This window comes from Euwallacea similis, chromosome 18, assembly GCF_039881205.1.
Source record: "Euwallacea similis isolate ESF13 chromosome 18, ESF131.1, whole genome shotgun sequence".
Taxonomy (NCBI): domain Eukaryota; kingdom Metazoa; phylum Arthropoda; class Insecta; order Coleoptera; family Curculionidae; genus Euwallacea; species Euwallacea similis.
In genome coordinates this window covers 1846467-1865240 of record NC_089626.1, presented here as the reverse complement: position 1 = coordinate 1865240, position 18774 = coordinate 1846467, and the positions used below count along the sequence as shown (strand labels likewise).

The 18774-nt window shown below is 40.8% G+C and overlaps 7 protein-coding genes across 8 annotated transcripts; 4 read left to right on the top strand and 3 right to left on the bottom strand.

The window, feature by feature from the left end:
* Positions 1-324: 324 nt before the first annotated feature.
* Positions 325-2708, top strand: Non1 (nucleolar GTP-binding protein 1). Its single transcript, XM_066398832.1, has 5 exons — positions 325-463; positions 520-930; positions 1122-2316; positions 2374-2477; positions 2535-2708. Exons 1-5 carry the CDS (start codon positions 416-418, stop codon positions 2688-2690), a joined length of 1914 nt encoding a protein of 637 aa, XP_066254929.1. The 5' UTR covers positions 325-415; the 3' UTR covers positions 2691-2708.
* Positions 2709-3104: 396 nt separating this feature from the next.
* On the top strand, positions 3105-5986 carry ergic53 (protein ERGIC-53). The gene is made up of 8 exons (XM_066399310.1): positions 3105-3320; positions 3725-3879; positions 3933-4105; positions 4156-4451; positions 4500-4896; positions 5040-5196; positions 5342-5460; positions 5515-5986. Exons 1-8 carry the CDS (start codon positions 3152-3154, stop codon positions 5549-5551), a joined length of 1503 nt encoding a protein of 500 aa, XP_066255407.1. The 5' UTR covers positions 3105-3151; the 3' UTR covers positions 5552-5986.
* A 234-nt stretch (positions 5987-6220) lies between these two features.
* LOC136414972 (terminal nucleotidyltransferase 4B-like) lies at positions 6221-11381 on the bottom strand. Of its 2 annotated transcripts, none has more exons than XM_066399307.1 (4): positions 10878-11381; positions 8740-9268; positions 8426-8680; positions 6221-8100 (listed from the first exon to the last, which is right to left on the bottom strand). In XM_066399307.1, the coding sequence occupies exons 1-4, from the start codon at positions 11198-11200 to the stop codon at positions 7627-7629; spliced, it is 1581 nt and encodes a 526-aa protein (XP_066255404.1). In that variant the 5' UTR covers positions 11201-11381; the 3' UTR covers positions 6221-7626. The 2 variants fall into 2 exon arrangements, with proteins under 2 accessions (XP_066255404.1, XP_066255405.1); XM_066399308.1 differs by lacking the exon at positions 10878-11381 and adding an exon at positions 9537-9681.
* Positions 11382-11806: 425 nt separating this feature from the next.
* Vti1b (Vesicle transport through interaction with t-SNAREs 1b) lies at positions 11807-12209 on the top strand. Its single transcript, XM_066398941.1, has one exon. The coding sequence runs from the start codon at positions 11837-11839 to the stop codon at positions 12188-12190; it is 354 nt and encodes a 117-aa protein (XP_066255038.1). The 5' UTR covers positions 11807-11836; the 3' UTR covers positions 12191-12209.
* Positions 12210-12224: 15 nt separating this feature from the next.
* On the bottom strand, positions 12225-13131 carry l(1)G0004 (lethal (1) G0004). Its single transcript, XM_066398940.1, has one exon. The coding sequence runs from the start codon at positions 13050-13052 to the stop codon at positions 12336-12338; it is 717 nt and encodes a 238-aa protein (XP_066255037.1). The 5' UTR covers positions 13053-13131; the 3' UTR covers positions 12225-12335.
* Positions 13132-13679: 548 nt separating this feature from the next.
* On the top strand, positions 13680-15943 carry LOC136414901 (cytokine-like nuclear factor N-PAC). The gene is made up of 5 exons (XM_066399184.1): positions 13680-13769; positions 13876-14702; positions 14752-15063; positions 15315-15498; positions 15564-15943. The coding sequence occupies exons 2-5, from the start codon at positions 13983-13985 to the stop codon at positions 15782-15784; spliced, it is 1437 nt and encodes a 478-aa protein (XP_066255281.1). The 5' UTR covers positions 13680-13769; positions 13876-13982; the 3' UTR covers positions 15785-15943.
* A 73-nt stretch (positions 15944-16016) lies between these two features.
* Positions 16017-17393, bottom strand: LOC136414659 (homeobox protein TGIF2LX-like). The gene is made up of 4 exons (XM_066398813.1): positions 17089-17393; positions 16605-16948; positions 16349-16552; positions 16017-16295 (listed from the first exon to the last, which is right to left on the bottom strand). The coding sequence occupies exons 1-4, from the start codon at positions 17245-17247 to the stop codon at positions 16088-16090; spliced, it is 915 nt and encodes a 304-aa protein (XP_066254910.1). The 5' UTR covers positions 17248-17393; the 3' UTR covers positions 16017-16087.
* Positions 17394-18774: the final 1381 nt, after the last annotated feature.

The window sequence follows — 18774 nt, the reverse complement described above, 5'->3', positions numbered from 1 at the left end:
TTCAAATTCGATATAAACTATTGTATTTGAGGTTGCCATGACAACGGCAAGGTGTCCGACAACATTTTGTCAGTTCAGTTAACATCATCAAACATTCGAAGCAGCTGCTTATCTCACTCTATTCGTCGTAAAAATAGTGGAAAACTTATCAAATTCATGTTCCAACAATCCTTGCATTTAGTCAAGTTTGTACTGCATGTTAACTGTAATGATCCTCTGATCATGTGACTAGTATATATATAATGCATAATATGATCACGTGATACGAATCCTAAACATGAGTTTTTCTCCAAATGTCTTCACTAAAGTGAGGTTATATTTTCGTTTCTTTCCCTTTTATGTAGCATGCATGGGGGTGCATAAATTTTGATTTTTCTCAGAATTTAAGACGTTTTGTGCAAGATAACTCTACAAAATGTCTCTGTATAACTTCAAAAAGATCGCGGTGGTGCCCACTGCTAAGGTAATTGAATTTCCGGCTTCTCCACATCTGTGTTATTACACCACTTTTCACCATAGGACTTCGTGGACATAATCCTATCCAAAACCCAAAGGAAGACTCCCACAGTAGTACACAAGCAATACAAAATCACTCGCATTAGGGCATTTTACATGCGCAAAGTGAAATTTGCCCAGCAGAGCTTCCACGACCGGTTGACACAGATATTAACAGAGTTCCCAAAACTGGATGATGTGCATCCATTCTACTCTGACTTAATGAACGTGCTCTATGATAAAGATCACTTTAAGTTGGCTTTGGGGCAACTGAACACTGCCAGACACCTTATTGATAATGTAGCCAAGGACTATGTACGACTGTTGAAGTATGGAGACTCATTATATAGGTGCAAGCAATTGAAACGAGCCGCTTTGGGTCGTATGGCCACCATTATGAAGAGACAGGGGTCAAATTTAACCTATTTGGAGCAGGTTAGTAGTAAGATTATATTTTTAAATCTTTTTAAAATAATTTTTTTTTGTGTGAAAGTCCATTTTTGAGATACAAATTCTGAGAAGTCCTGAGAGAAATTACAAATTATTAGCTTTTTAGTATTGACAACAGTGCCTGCATAAATTATTTTCTCAAATGTACCAAAGTTCTGACCTTAGTATAATTTCAGGTGCGTCAACACTTGGCACGTTTACCTTCCATTGACCCCTATACCAGAACCATCATAATCTGTGGCTTCCCCAATGTGGGAAAGTCCTCATTTATCAACAAAATCACAAGAGCTGATGTGGAGGTGCAGCCCTATGCTTTCACCACTAAAAGTCTTTATGTGGGGCACACTGACTATAAATATTTGAGATGGCAGGTGATTGATACTCCTGGGATATTAGATCACTCTTTGGAAGAGAGAAATGTTATTGAAATGCAGGCTGTGACTGCTTTAGCTCACTTAAGAGCCTGTGTATTGTATTTCATGGATTTATCTGAGCAGTGCGGGCACAACTTAGAAGAGCAAGTTAGGTTGTTCGAGTCAATAAAGCCCTTATTCACAAATAAACCATTGATTATTGTTGCAAACAAAAGTGATATTATTAATCTTGAGGAGCTCCCTGCAGAGAGGAGACAGGTATTAAAGGACATTGAAGAAGACCCTGAATTGAACCTTAAAGAAATGTCTACAGTGACTGATAAGGGAGTCATGGAGGTTAAAATTGAGGCTTGTGAGAAACTCTTAAGTTTTCGAGTGGACCAAAAAATGCGCAGTAAAAAGGTTGATGGAGTGCTAAACAGACTTCATGTGGCCATGCCCAAGCCTCGAGACAACAAAGAGAGGCCTGCATGTATTCCTGAGAGTGTCCAATTAAAGAAACAACAGAAAGTGAAGAGGAAATTAGCAAGAGAGGTGGAAATTGAAGAGGGAGATGATTATATTGTTGATTTAGCCAAGGATTATGTGGACATTCCTGAGGAGGAGAGGCATGACATTATTCCAGAGATATGGGAAGGTCACAATGTAGCCGATTACATTGATCCAGAGATATTTGAAAAGCTGGCTGAGTTGGAGCAGGAAGAGGAGGTGCGGGAGCAAACAGGCATGTATGTAGTGCCCAAGATGGAGCTTGATGACACGATGGCAGAGATCAAAAAGCTAGCATTACAAATCAGACATAAGAAGGCTATAATGAAAGATGAAGCTAGGATTAATAAGCAGAGTAGGAAGCCAGTGGTGCCCCGTACTGTGGGGCCCAAAGTGCGTGATCGATCAGTAAGCAAACTAAGAAAGACCATGGAAGGATTAGGTCTAGACATGTCAGGTAGTACTGAGGCCAATTTTACAAAGACCAAACAGCGCACTCGCTCAGTTGGTGAGTACTTACTAGTATTCCCTAATAAATTTTATCTCATATAATTATAATTCTCAGGTCCAGTAGCTAAAAAACCTCGCATGGAGGTGACAACCACAGAAAGCAGACCCAGAGGTCTGACTAAACCTCCAAGAAATGAGCAAGGAGTTAAGGATGTTGCAGTAAGTTACTTCTCACTTTTCAAATTCTTTTTAAAGAGGAATTTATGTGTGTTTCAGATGAGGAGGAAGCTAGCTAAAATTGCCCATAGGGCCATTAGCAAGAAAGTGGCTAGAATGGGCCTTAAGGGCGAAGCTGATAGGTTTATCGGAACGAAGATGCCGAAGCACTTGTTTGCCGGCAAGAGAGGCGTTGGCAAGACCGACAGAAGATAATTATTGTATTATGACTAATAAATATGAGCTATGTTCCATTTTTTTTTTTTAATGAAGGAATTGTGATGCGATAATGAATTGAAAATCTTCAAGTTCAGTTAGGTTTGCTTCAGCTTTTCAGACATGGCGCCCTTTTTTTATCAATTTCCAAACTTCAAGAGTGAAAATTTTAGAAATTTGTGCAGTAAATACCATTAAAAATTACCTCAAATTAATCATTACGACGGCCTCTATCCATTTGGGCAAATCAGATTCTGATAACCCCCCATTGCCTCCGAGACACCGAATCATTTTGACACAGATTATTAATTTTGTAATTTGAAAAAATGCTCTATTTACACCAATAGTTCCTGCGCATGTAGATCGACAACTCATTTCACTCCACTTCAAGACGTCATTTTAACTCGATTGTATCCCGATAGAGGGCGCATTTGCCGTTTCTTCGCACCGATGTAAACAACATGGACAGATTGATTCAAAATTTCAGTATTTTCTCGATATTAATTACACTTTTAGCGAGTTTAGTGAATTGCTACTACGTGCACAAGAAGTTCGAGTACAAGTACTCGTTTAAGCCGCCCTATTTGGCGCAAAGGGACGGCTCGGTGCCCTTTTGGGAGTACGGAGGCAGTAAGTAAAATATCTGGTTACACGTCAGTGGAAAATCGAAGCAAGCTCAGACACTCTACATTGCATCTTTCTTTCTCTTACTCATAAATATTAAGCGGATTAAAATTGTGAAATACCTCCTAGTTTGATTCGCGATTTTGACACGTATATAACCAAAAAAATTTGGAAGTAAAGCACTTAAAAAATTGTAATTTTCGAAATTTTTGTATGAAACGAGCAAACAGCAATCCAAAAATACCTTGTAAATACCACTTGTTAATCGAAAATGTCTTATTTCCCGTTTAAAAGACTTAAAATACCCCGTATAACTGACCCCAATGGCACTTCAATTCAATTTCTATTTGGCCCTGAACTACCCCCTTAAGAGCCCTAAAACATATTGTAAAATAATCTTTTGCTCTTAGATGCTATAGCGAGCTCTGAGAATGTGCGACTAGCCCCCTCGTTGAAGAGTCAAAAGGGGGCAATATGGACCAAGAATCCACTTGTTTTCGAGTTCTGGGAAGTGGATGTGGCGTTTAGGATTAGCGGCAGGGGGCGTATTGGCGCTGATGGTCTAGTAAGTACCTTTAAATCCACTAATTTTGTTATGTTTTATTTTAAAAAATACAGGCATTGTGGTACACTCAAAACAAAGGGGCATATGATGGGGACGTTTTTGGGTCTTCAGATCAATGGAACGGTCTAGGGATCTTTTTTGACTCTTTTGATAATGATAACAAGCATAACAACCCATATATTTATGCAGTGCTCAATGATGGGACCAGGCTCTTTGACCATCAAAAGTATGATTAGTTTTCATTTTTTAAATTTTTTTCTAATTTCACTTTTATAGTGATGGCACTACTCAGCAGCTAGCAGGCTGTTTACGAGATTTCCGCAACAAACCTTTTCCCACTCGAGTGAGGGTCAACTACCACCTCAATGTCCTGACATTAATGTTCCATAATGGAATGAGCAATAATGATCAAGACTTTGAGATGTGTTTTCGAGTAGAGAATGTAGTACTCCCTAAAAATGGTTATTTTGGGGTGTCTGCAGCCACTGGTGGATTGGCTGATGACCATGATGTTATTCACTTCCTAACCAGCAGTTATTCAGATCCTGGAGCGACGGCTCCTGATCCACAAAGTAAGTAAAACACGTCTTTAGGATACTAGCTAAATTCCCTCTTTTTAGTACTTACTGAGGACCAACAGAAGCTGCAGCAAGAATATTTGGATTATCAACGCAAACTTGAGCAGCAGAAAGAAGACTATCGCAAGGAACATCCAGACGAAACTAAATCACCTGAGCTGGAGGACTGGTTCGAGACCGACGGTCAGAGAGAGCTGCGGCAGATCTTCCAAGGTCAAAACCAGATCTTTGATGTCATCAAAGAGCTGAATCAAAAACTAGATGATATGACCAGCAAGCAGGAGCAAACTTTGAATCTTATTTTGAAGCCTGTAGGAGCGGTGGGGACCAATATTCCCCCTCCCCCTGCAGGAAGTTATGTGGACACCATAAGGCGACATGAGGTGGATGCTCTCTTTAACAACCAGAATCAGGTGCAAAATGCTGTTGGGGAGATCAGGTGAGAGATGTAACAACAGAGCATCATTGGATTGTTTGAAAATAGCAACTCTTGAGCCAATATTTTCTTGATAGATATGTGTGTTTTTTAAACTTAATTTTGGTTCTTCAAAAGTTGTAATATTTTAATATAAAAATTTTCAGGCAATTTGTCCTGGAAGTGAAGCAGAGGATTGACACCGTAATAAACAATCAGGCCAGAGCACCGACTGCACAAGTGCAGTCAGTTGGTTACGACACCCAGTCATTGGTCAGTGAAATGAGGGACGGCCTTAATTCAGTCAAAGTCGGCATGTCTCAGGTAAAATAAAATGTTTTTATCATTCCAGGTTGCCCTTAAAATTAATGTCACGGCCTTCACTGGGCGTGATGATTTTGATGCAACCTTGGTTTGTTTGAACCACAAAATGACGGGCACATTAGTAATTGAGCTTTGCTTGTGTTAGGTGGCTAATCAGTTGAGTCAGCAAGGGGCATGTCCGAAGGTCAGTTGCGTTTCAGTGACCACAGTGCTGATTATCGTGGCTGTACAATTACTGATCATTTTGGGATACAATATTTACAGGTCAGGACTCATTTTTTAATATTCTTAAGGCGTTTATTTTATGTTGTTTTTTAGGGACAACAAAGACAGCCACGCCAAAAAGTTTTACTAATTTTTTTACGTGTTTAGTTCGTGGATTCGGCTGCGTCTGCGCAGAAACACCGTTAGTGACAACGTTTTGTGATCGATAATACTTTTTTAAAAAGGACAAGAAATGATTGAGATTGTTTATTTAATTTCTTAAGAAAATTTAATGCTTAACATTGTAGGGGGTTTCTTCTAGAATTATTCGTAATTTGTGTGTACATAATATACTATAGTTGCGCGTGCATGGGTAATTTTTTTAAAATAAAAGTGCAAAGGTTTACTTGTTTATCTTGACTTATTTTGAAGCTCCAGAAATAGTACTATCAGTAATTTGATTTAATGCTCCAGGTCTTCCATCTGATAAACGCATTGTTATTTATTATTGTTTTAATTGTCTACAATCACTATTATTTCTGTCGTATTAGTTGTAACAAAAGACAAATAAATGGGTATTTTTTAAGTTGTCGCATTAATTAATTAAATTACCTACTTTTGCCCCACGTCCGCCATCTCCATATTTGCTACTTTTCACTTTAGGGATATTATTTTACGCCGTTTTATCAAGATATAATTTATAAACTGGTTCAAATTTTTAGGTGAAAGCGAAACCCAAAACAAATAAAAATTATATCACTCAAGGGGGCCGCTTTTAATTTCGGTGGTAAAATAAAACACTTTATGCGCTCAAGTATGTAAAAAAACCATCCATATATTCCTTTCGGTAGTTTCTGCTGAGTCGGTACAACCGTGCCTTTTTACCATCATAATAATAATAATCAAAAACCAAATTTTTTTTCTGTATTTTTTCAGTGTTTGGTAATTTGTACTTAATTCGACCTTAGCAAGTAAAGGGTGGTCACTAAACAAAACCCCCCAAATAGGCGTTCAAAGATCAGAGGCATGTCTTGGATAAATTCATCTATTATTTGTTCATTCACATGCTTGGCGATAAATAATAAATGGATTCGTCAACGCCCTACGTTTGCCGTTCACCGCCGACTGCGAGGTTTTTTTTAATGATCACTCGTTATATGATACAGGGTAATTATGCGCCTATTAAAACCGGGGGAAATTCTCTTTATACATAATATAATATAAACGGACAACAGCTTAAAAACTACGGGCCTATACACCTACAGCGAAAAGAATTACGTACTTTTTTTACTAGTTTAATTTCGCTTTATACCAGTGAAATTTACATCAGTTAAAATTAAAATCAACTTCGGAACGATTTAAAAAGAAATCAGAATGTGGACCGGAAAAAGCAAGATGGCGCCGAACAATCAAGCTAATCGCAATATGGCGCCGGCAAAAGAAAAACAAATGCATTTTGTTACGGTGACGGAGAAAAATGGCAGACGTACACTCGGAGAAGAGAGAAAAATAAAATTATATTATTATTATTAGGCATTGTTATCCACTTAAACGGTAATTATCAAATATATCACAATTTTAGCCGCGGGCCGATTTCGTCGCGCTCCGCAAAAGGACAAACTGAAATGGGCGACCTGCGCACGTACTTAACTTTAATTTCTTTTTTTACACAAACAACATATTACATTATTTACAAATTACAATGTTGCCGGACGTTCGATGTCTTGAAATAGGCACTGAAATTTTGTCGGACAAACGACCAATCTGTGAAGGCCGGCGCGCTCATTAAATCACCTTAAAATCGATGCAATGCAATTGTCAGTACCTCTCCGGTGCTGCCAGCTGTGTTGCACTTATTTGCGGCCCTTTGAGAGTTGTGTGCAAGCACCGGGCCTACCCCTCTAAACCCGAGTGGGCGGCGCTTGTTGGACACGCCTTTCTCAATACTAACGCAACGCTGCGTTCTTCACCCAAATACTTACGTTAAACCATAAAAATCTATATTTTACACACTTAACTTATAGTTTTTTTTTAGACTTTGGAAATTTTGTATTTTTTTTGAGATTTTTTTAATGTTACGCCAGCCTCCACCATGCTCAATTCGCACCCCGAGCCTATTGCAAAAATCTCCACGTAACCGTAAAATCTCACTTAATACAAAAATATTTACAAGACAAACTAGCCACGGACCTACCTACATTATGTACAAACCTAACACTATTGAGGCTATTTTCTCCGTTTCGTTAACGTGGATTGGTTGCCGTTGGTCGGCGGCACTCTATTATAGGTCTGAAGGTGCCCATTACCCCCTCCTCGCGAATGGTTCTCGAACTTGCTTTTGGAACGCCACGCCCCTTTTCTGTTGGCCGAGCTGTGATGTCGATTCGCGTAGTTCATGTTGGGAGAGTGATCGCGAGAGAGCCGATCCGATCCTTCGGAACTACCCGCGCTCTCCTCGGCACTGCTCGTGCTACCGGTGCTCGACGATCGGGAGGGCTTAGCTGGAGCTCCGCCCACCAGCACGTTTGGGGGTGGGGCCACTCGGTTGCCCTCCTCGATCCGCCGCCGGTGTTGGACGACTTTATCGCTAACTCGTACGATGCGGCCCAGAATGCTTTGCCGCGTACAGTCGTTTAAAGGGGAGACCGGGTGGACCACGTTGGTTAGGATGGAGTAGGCGTACTCGAAAGCCTTTTTCACCTGTGAATAATTCGGAGATTTGAAAAATTGACAAGGTTCTTCGTAACAGTCAATTTTAAAAATATAATAACGTTTTCCTGGTTCTTACTTTTATTTGTCACATATGTCACTCAGTCATTATTGAAGTTAACGGTCAAATTTGACAATATCCAGACAAATTCAATATGACTTGGGCGTCTTGACCCAATATTTTTGCGGCGATTTATCAATCCAACAATTCAAACATGATAATCCTGCTTATAAAGTAGATAAAGCGACCTCTTAACGCTGTTTTTCGAGTGTTTTCAAGACCCTCAAAAAACACGTCACCTTAACGAAGACTCACCAACAAAATCCCATAACTACTGCGACCGATATCGTTGGAGGGCTGCAACGGGTCCTCTATGCACAACATGCTAGGTCTGTGACCGTCCACCATGTCCTTTTGCATCTCCTCCTTGTTGATGTACTTGCCACCATCTCGTATCCGAATTCCGGTGTTGATGTAATTGAACTTCCTGCCATAGAGCTCAAAGAACTCAATGAGTAGGACTCCTATATTGGCCGTATTCTGTCTTAGGCCTTCTTGTCGAGGGTGGAGCTGGAAGTATTATGAAGTATAAAAATTTGTGCAGTGGAGGATTTCAAGGTAGTACCAACCTGCAAGAAGCTGATGCACATTAGGATGAGGCTGTAGCTACTGATCCCCCCTGTGAAAACCTCGTTTAAGTCCCTCTCTAAGAGGAACTGTTTCAGCACATAAACCAACTTTGGCAACACTGGAAATTGCTCCATATAAGTCTTGATCAGTTCAGCACTCTTCACTCCATTTGACATGTTGAAGGATATGTCCACTTTGATTTCAGTCTTTCGGTCCACTAGCTTGACAATGGGCACCGAGGCCTTGTCCAGCACCTTGATGCTGTCCTCCTGGGCCACGCCCCGCTCCAGGAACTCCTGTTCCAGGGTGCGCAAAGGCAGGTTAGTCCACTTTCCGATCACGACCAGGTCAATGTCACTGGTGGGTAGATAGAGGCCGGTGCGGTAGGAACCAAACACCTCCACTTGGGCCTCGGGCCACTTGGACTTGATGATTTCCTCAATGCGGGACACCACTTCCGCTCGCACCTTGTGCTCCGCCTCTGTGGGGTTCATGTAGTTGTAGAAGTGCTCGATCTCTTCGTGAAGTCTGCAAACAGACGTATCGATCATGTAAATCATTTAGAACACTTTTGGGCAGGAAAGAGTCAGCTGAGATATTGATGATGGTGCAGAACAATAGCACTTGAGTGCCCATTGGATAAACAAAGCATGAACTTGATAATCAAACAGTTAAATCCGGCCCTGCAGTATTCAATGGAGAAAGTGCTGTGTTGCCACAATGCCAGTTTGACCCCCATGATTAATGTGCAGAATTGGTGGAAAGGTATCAGCTTTGAATGGGTGGTGAGACTTGCCTGAGACACGTCTTGTATAAAACCAGCTCTTCGCGGAGCGTGTCCGCGTCAAAAATGTTAAAACCGTAGTAGAACATGTTTAAAAGGCTTAAAAATCACAACTAAAACACGGACACAAACAACAGACGACTGAAGTAGAGCGGGTTTTTTCGGGCAAATACCTGCATTCCTTTCATAAAAAAAGGCCTAAAAAAGTGTTTAGTGCCTATTTAGGGAGAGGGGCGTGAGGGGGGAAAAGGTATTTCAATAAGTGGCAACGCTGATTTAAAATCTGGGGCTACACACCAACACAATATATACAAGTTCGAAACGGCCCAGAGGCAATTTTGGGGATTCAGAAGGCGCAAAGGGCTAGTTTGGAGAGCAAAAAATTGTCAATTGTCACAGTTTCAATGTTTACACCACTTTTATATTTTCTGAAAATAAAAAGTACCAATTTTGACAAAAATTAAGATTGAGAAGATTTTAGGGCATACCTACCAGGGTTTTTTGTCATTGCTGAGAGCACCATGGTTCGTAAAGTATGATATGATGTTTACACTTGTCAAAATCTATATTGCAATATCAATGTGCAGTTTTGATAGACCATTAACACCCTGTTCTGCCACAGCCCCGACAAGACTCCAATATAGTGATGGTGAAGGATATGCAATAAGTGTAAAAGAAATGGCCAGTTTGATAGTAATCAAAATTCGTGGATGTCATAAAGTGTATAAAACATGATGGATCAATAAAAACCGGTGGAAATAATGGGAAACTCAAGTAACATTTACATCTTAACAAATGTTCTAGTAAACATCCTTAAACCAACTTCCAAACTTAATCAATGGTGTTCAACTTAATCAATCTTTTCAAAAAGTTGTAAAAGGGCTGCAAGTGGCCTTTTTTTTGATAAGAATTTTTTGCTATTTTGCACATGAATTCAGAATTAAAGGGCAGATTGCTGGGCTCTTTTGGTGTACACATCCAAGCTGTTTCAAGGCACTTCAAGGTATTTCTGAGGTATTTGTATCATATTTAAGTGTGCAAAAATTGATCAGAGATCTACCGCCCCGCAGCTGATGGCACCCGCCAGGGTAACTTGCAGCACTGCACATTTGTCAATAACAACTTCGATCTTGTGCTGCGATTAGGTATGTAAAGGTAATTTGAGATTGGGAAAGTGTGGGCTTTGGCCCCATAAAAGGTGTTTTCGGGGTAAATAAAAATGGCGCGCGCGACTTGGCAACGCCGCCCGCGAGCCATCTTATGTCAGACGCCGCTGGAAAACGGAGCCAAAAATGCACATATTGGATAGTCCACCACGTTTAATTTGTTTTCGACGGGGAAAATGGAACTTACCCGATGATTCCGCGGGCGTAAGGGTACTTGTCTTGTCTCCACGGACAACCCCCGAAATCCGTAACGAATTTGCGATGCGAGGGTCGCTGACTGGGCCGATTGTCGATGATCTGACTGCGTTTGTTACTGCGGCCGAAATTCGGGTTAATCTCCACTGTCCCGTTCACTACCACCGGGATCGTTTGGCCGTTGGTGTCGGCCTCGTTGTCACCTTCTCGCAGGTTCATGCCCTCGATGTCCTGCTGCGTCTGCCACACTCGCATCCACAGCGTCTTGGCTGGCCCTTCTTGTTCCGGCATCAACCAAGAGAAGTACGAATCCATTAAAATGGGACGGTCGCGCGACCCCCCTCACGCACTACAGGGCATGTGACGCGACACTTTAGGGCTCTTTTCACCGCTTTTTTCGAACAAGAAAGTGCAGAACCGAGTCACACCTCGAGATTATCACACGGACGATTTCGTCCGCGATTTTTGCTGCTGGGAAAATGGCAGCGGCCAAAGAATGACAAGTGATGTGACAGACGGCAAGGCGCAGATGTGCTTTCTTAAATACTATTGGTCGATGTATTAATTATCTGATATAACACTGTGTGACATCACTAGATTACTATGTCTAACATGAAATAAAATTATTTTCTAATATTTGAAATACTTTATTAACCAATAAAGTCAAAATAATACATTGCGTTAATAAATATAAATATAAAAGTAAATAATGAGAGTTGATAATGTAACGAAGAGGTATTTGATTCTTATTATGCATAATTTAAATTAACGGAAATAAGTTTCTGATACAGAAAGTACAACTAGATTTAATCATGAAACTTTAAAAAATGGCTGGCCTTGCATCTCGGTGACATCTCGTGATAATCAGGATAATTATGTCAATTCTTAATTGACATTGTCAACTGCCGAAACCTTTAACCCTTTAACGAAAATCATCTACAAAACATTAAAATGTTTCCCCAAAGACCTACGTACGATTGGGATGCTCATAACCGCCAAGTGCTTTTGGAGGGTACCCAGGCTCTGGAGCGTACAGGCGAGAGCATTGCCAGGTCCCACCAAATTGCGATCGAAACCGAGAATATAGGAACTGAGGTAGTAAGCGAATTAGGAGAACAAAGAGAAACTCTGCTGCGTACCAGAGACAGGTTGGAGGAGGCCAACAGCCAACTGGACAGTGCTAAAGGTCTGATCACCAAAATGGGACGCAATGTGCTTTATAATAAGGTCATACTTATTGTGATTATTGCCCTTGAAGCAGTTATATTGGGTGCATTGAGTTATATTCGATTCTTTAAGAGGTAATTATAGTTGGGGTGACATAGATTAAGGGACAATCTAAACCAGTGTTTCGATAACGTGATAATTTTATACATACCATATAATAAGGCATTTATTTATAAATAATATAACATATTTTATTCTTAATTAACATATGTGAAGGCTAAATCTACATCCTCTCAGAAACCCTCGAAGCAATGCTCCGCAACTGCCCATAAACCTTTGATGGTGGAGAACCCAAGATAAGATTACAAATAGCCCTTCGGGCCAACTGAATGTTCTGAAAACTCCCTAGTATATGAATCTTACTATCGGCCAACACTATCCTGGTCTTGGTCACATTTTCAATGGTAAATTTGGTGCGTCCCCCTTTCCCTGCAAGTCGCCCGATAGCCCTGCTCTGATGGTCCCCTTTCAACGTTTTCACGTCCTTAATTTCAAAGGTTTCAACGAACAAATCGTCCAGACGAAGTAAAGCCAGAGCATCCTCTACTTCAAACCCATATACAAACGCTTTTACAAAGTCTGCGGCTTTCTGTAAATTGGCGATGTCTTTGGTGTCCGAACACGTCTTGATCTCCACATTGCGGGTCTTCAAATTGAATCGGATTTGCAGTTGAAGGTGCTCAACTATAGGTGTGAAAATTTGCAGCCAGTGGTCTTTAAGTGGGCTACACCTATGAGCGGGAACCGGAATTTTACGCATGTCGTCTTTAGTTTCGGAAAAGCACTGCGTTTTAGGTCTTTTGGATTTCGGGGGCCTGTTTCGAGCTCTGCCCTGGACACCAGAGCGGTCCACTTCCATGGCTTCACCTAAGGAGTCGTTGCGCCGTTTTTTAGGTTTAACGGCTTCAAATGAGTTCATATCTATGTTTAAGTCGCCCATGGTGACGGAAATTTCAGAAACAGTAGTTGAAATTGTTAAAAGATTATGTTTCTGGACATTTTAGATTTTTAGCAACACACGTGTATGATAGATTCTATTACAACTGTGCAGAAATTGAGGTTAGGGTTCCCTAATTCAAATCACCCAATGATGAATGTATATTTTGTCTATAATGTAAACAATTTTTTGTGCACTGTAAGTGAAGTTCAAATGGGTTAAATATTGATTATCTTTTAGAACTCATTTTGACCCATCACTACTAGTAATAGGAAAATAATGAATATAGAAGACCAACAAATTAAATGAGTCTATCATCCATAACTTTATTGTTTTTATATCATAAGTGAGTAACCCCATTAGAAAAAAGATCTTATTAAAACATTCATTCTTTTATTAAAATAAATGTAGTTAGTTTACATTATTTTCTATAGTTTCAATCGTACTTCAGCAGAATTCTTTATCATCTAATCCTCGGTCGGTAAACGAGTCATCTGTCAATTCTTCTAACCCTAACTGTCAAACTTGTCAAATATCATCCCCGCGCGTCTGTTGTCCACCATTATTATGAAAGATAAGCAGCAAGGCCGTAATACCGAGGAAAACAACCCCTGTTTCAAAGAACAAGAGCTAACTTTCAAGTGCTTTAACAAGTACAACTACGACAAGGAAAAGTGTTTTTTCCATATCGAAAATTACAAGGCGTGCAAGAAGTTCTGGGTGAGTGGACTGCCGGTTGAATAAATTGTACTCAGTGGGGACGCCAAAGGGTTTTCTCTGCCAATTTGTGTGTTTCAGCTTTGAGTGCACAACTGTGTCTTTTCAGGGTGAGGTGAGGTCCTATAGGCGCAGGCAGGGCCAATACCCCCTACTACCACCTCTAAAAGAAAGAGAGCGTATCAGACAAGACTATAAGTCATCAAAGCATTAATAATGGTTTTCAAGGAGAATGAGTTTGTCTGGGCCAAAATGCCAACTTACAGCCATTGGCCTGGCATCGTAATGGCTCCTAATCCAGAAGCTCCTCCAAAAACTGTGAAGGATATGCAGTGGATTTACTTCCTCGGCACACACAACTATGGATGGGTCGAGGATAAGAACATTAAACCCTATGAGGAATTCAAGAGGCAATATAAGAAAAAGAATACAGAGGCTGCTGTAGTTGAAGTGGAGGAGATAATTGCTAGCTTGGCCAATGACCCAGATTTCAAAATCCCCTTTGCAAAATATGTTTCAAATAGACCCAGTCCGAAGAAAGCAAGAAAGAGCAGTGGGGGCAGTGTAAAAAGTGGAGAAAAGAAGAGGATCTTTCCTTTGAAGGAGAACACTCCAGTACCTCATAAAAAAGCACGTTCATCTGGTTCAAGAGACACTAAAGAAAGATTATTTAGGGCTAGTCCTGAATTAGCCAACTCCCTGGAGAATTCACTGGAAGGAGACATTACATTAAATACTGTAAACCTGGGCACATCTTCCAAATTTTTTGGGGTTCTCGCTGGTAGTGTGTCTGCTGAAGGCCTCATCAAGAACCTAATTAAATCTGGCCATCGCCTTTATATCTGGAGTCGAAGTTCAAGCCTGTGTGAAGATTTACAACAGTATGCTGATAAGCAGCAGACTTTCTTTAAAGTGTGCAACACTCCCCGACAAGTGGTAATTCATTTTTTTGTGTAAAAAATTCGAATTTCACACCAAATTTCAGATCCGAAATGCAAACATTACATTCAGCTGCCTCTCGGATCCCGATCAGGCCAAGGCTATTATAAATCAGCTGGGTATTGCTGATAAAAATGATGATCTTTTGCGGGGTAAGGGTTATGTGGAGATGACCAGCATTGATCCAGAGACCTCCAAGGATTTTCATGAGCTGATTTCAAAGAAAGAAGGACTATATTTGGAGGCCATGTTGCAAGGGTGTAAACCAGAGGCTATTAATGGGGAGATCATTGTGTTGGCTGCAGGATTGCAATCTTTATTTGTCGATTGTCAGTCATGTTTCAAGGCAATCGGAAAGGTAAGTAGAAGTTGTTGTTATTGTAAAGGTTTAGAAGCAACATGTCATTATTATGCACTTTAAACTGGGGAGCATGTGGGCAAATTATACAGCTGTGCTTTAGTGAAAATGTTTAATTGATTTTGTAAAGTAATTAATTTAATTTGTAGTGAGCTTAAAGCAGTCTAATTAGTTAATTCTTAGATTGAAAGAGTATGAGTTTGTCTATTTGTTCTTTACAATTAATGTAGTAACACTGGAATTTATTTCAGGCCTCATTCCTGCTGGGCAAAATCGGCTCTGCAACTAAGATCCACATGATCTTCCAAATGATGCGCGGCATTTTCCTTGCCTCCTTGGTCGAGGGTTTCGTAATGGCAGACCGCAGCAGCATCAAGTTGGATGCCTTTAATAACATCTTCAAGATGACCCACATGTCCAGCGAGTATCTGAGAAGTATGTTCGTCATTTAGCTTAAGACGTTTGTGCAATTTTACCGCTGTTTATTCTCTTTTTTTTAGGTAAATCAGATGCGATTGTGAATAAGAAGTTCTTATCATCACAAGACACTGAAGAGCCGATTGAGCAGCTTCAGCGTGATATCGCTCAAGGCCTGCAAATGTCGAATCATTTCAAACAGCCGATGCCATTGGCATCCAATACGAATGATATCTTCAAGCATGCTCGTCGTTTGGGGTGTGACGGACAGGATTCTGCTTGCATATATCGGACCAGATATTGATTGTTTTTGAGTAGTCATTTATTTTTCTTTTAGAGAATGTTAACAGTGTTGCAAAACCTCAGTTGACCAGTTCAATGGGATCATCAAATTCGATTAAAGTGTCCCTTTGAAGCTATTTTATAGTTTTGAGAATTATAATAATAAACATAATTTTTGGAGGAGGGTGACGGTTTCATGTGGTTGCATTGCTCTTGCAACAAAATGGACGCTTCAGAACAGTTCACAAAAGGCAAAAAATCAATCAACTTTATTGCAACACAACATCAACAATGTAACAGCAACGTTGTGACCTAAATTAATGTTTTAAAGGACCTCAGACGTCTCTTGTTGCTTCTCTCTTTCCCTTACGGCCACCGCAGTCTCCACCAACAGGTAGAGGCACTTGAACTTGTCCTTTTCCTCATCGATCACCATATGGTCCGGTTCGATTTGATTGGCCGGTACAACCTGCACTTTAGGACTGGGCCCTGCGGATTGCTCTAGCTGGTACTGCTGTGTCTGCTGCGTACACCTATGTCGAGCCGAATCAATCACTTTTTGAAGGTTAGTTATGGACTTTAATACGTCTCAAAGGCTTGCTGATTATAGGCGTCATTGGTGAACGTGGTGTACTGCCAATTAGGGTTGAAGTTCTCGTCGCTGTGGCTGGAGTCCTCATACTCGTTGCTGTCCTCCGGCTCTGATCTGTAGAAGAGCGTCATGCCTTCATCGTATTCTTGAGTCATGCGCATGCGTTTGGCGCCTGGCATCTCATAATCGTTCCCCCACCTGAGAACAAACACTAAAAAATGGCCTGATGTAGCCGTTCTAGGATATTTACCCGACTATCCCCTGGTCAGCCACGTAACTCCCCACAGTCTTCTTACCCCTTCGCGAAATGGTGTAGTTGAGTGGATCATGGCCCTCCCTACGTATCATTTCGGGCAAAATGCGTCTGCGCGCGTTAATGAACCAATTGCAAACTTGCAGCACTGTCAGTCCCGCCTCCTGGCTCAAGATCAGTTTTTCGGCGTCGCTGGGATAAGCGTTGTAGCGGTGCTCATAAAGCCATCGTTTTAAAATCTTGACTGCGTGCTTGGGCAGGTTACCGCGGCGTTTGCGCACCGGCGTCATTCCCATGCCCATCGCCACATTTTGATTTAAAAAGTTCTGGTGAAGAGGCTCCTGGGGAAATTTCACTGTAGGTTGCAATGCCGCCTAATTTAATAAAACCACCAATAAATGCACCGTCAAGTTTGAATTCGATTTCATTTTAGTGCGCGATTTATGAAGCATTTGAGCGTTCAAATCTAAAGTATGTTTACCTCGTACTGCATTTGCCGTATTCTTTCCTCTCGGTCGCTCCCAGAATCGTTTTCGTCACTGCTGCTGTTTTCCTGGTAGGCCTCATTGTCCACGAATAAACTGTTGTAGCTTTGCCCAATGTTGGAATTGATATTTTCCATATTTTCGTTGTAATTCATCTCGGAACGTAACGCGCTTGATGGCCGTTTACAGATTGTTTACAACGGCGTTAAACAATTGAGCTACTGCGCGACAGACAGTTGAAATTGTCCAATGCCAACTTTTGGCAGTGATGGTCGCGTGTTTTTTCAGGTGATTCAGCGGTAGATTCACTGATTGCGGACCTTAAGTGCATGCGGATAATATTTTTTGTGGGTTTTGGACCAGAATTTCCATGGATTTTTTTCAAAATTAAACGAAGAGGTTTAAATTTGTTCTAGAGTTTCTCGTTCGAAACACTTCCGGTAACGTCACAAGGTAGCGTCCCGAATCTGCCTCAAATTCCTGGTTATATAACACTACTGAGATATTTTAAAATTCACGGGTATAATTATAATATTGAGATGTGTCGTATAAGCTCTTCAAAGCACAAATAAAATAATTTCTAGCTTTTTGACCAAAAACTTTGCCGAGTTTGCACTTGATCATCTTCTTTTGGTGACGTGAGAGGTGGGTAATCAAGAGTTATTTTATTTATCTATTAATGTGTTTTTGTGCAAATACAAAACTGCAACAGCATGTGAATGCATCTTGGGATAATAAATTACAAGTGTTCGGGTTAGGGAGTTCGTCCCTCGATTGGCGCGAGTACCACCCTCGTGAATATTTTACAGTATTTCGTGACTCGCGGATAATGAACTCGGGAGTACTTTACAATTCATTTATTGTACTATTGAACAATACACGAAAGTAGCGCACTTAACTAACTTAATAATTCACGCCCGGAGTAGTTGTTATAAATCGGAAGAGGACGCGCAAGGTAGCTGAGGAACTCACAGTGTCCTGGTCGTGATGTTGTTGCAGTGAGAGATGATAGAGCGATTTCTATATTTCTAGGTCTTAAATAGTAGAGCTAAGGGCCGGTACTCATAGGCGTACCCCTAACTTGGAAGCAATTGTCGGCTTCCCGGCTACTCATCGTGTTAACGCGCAACGTCCAGATGAATAGCCGATTGGACCTTCGTTGGCCATGCCGGCGGAGCGGCGCTTAAATTGGACCGACATTATAGCTCCGACAAGAGCATTGTTGGAAATCCCAATCATAAAACAACCACCATCTGGGGATGATGGATACTAACGTTGGGAATTCCTTGAATGCACGTGACTATCGCTAAAATAACTTATTAAAAAAAAAGGACCTAGTAATATTCGGGAACTAAAACGGAATTACAAATACATGGGCGTAGCATCGGGTATCTTAATCGAGGAAATAGTCCAATATGACTAACTACAGTCTTAACAACAAGCATTATTAAATTATTAGAGGCTTTATCCTCTTTCCTAAACCTAACTTTAACATATATTCCTTTGTTACTTCCGGTAATGTAGTGGCGTGGCGGTCAAATAAATGATACCCGTCAAATTGTTTTGCATAATTCTTAACAGTTTCAGAGTACTATATTAAAGCGCTTTAAGCTCCCACTCTTTTAATTCCACTCATATAATAATTTACATGAAAGTAACGTAATTCGTCGAGCTTCTGTGCA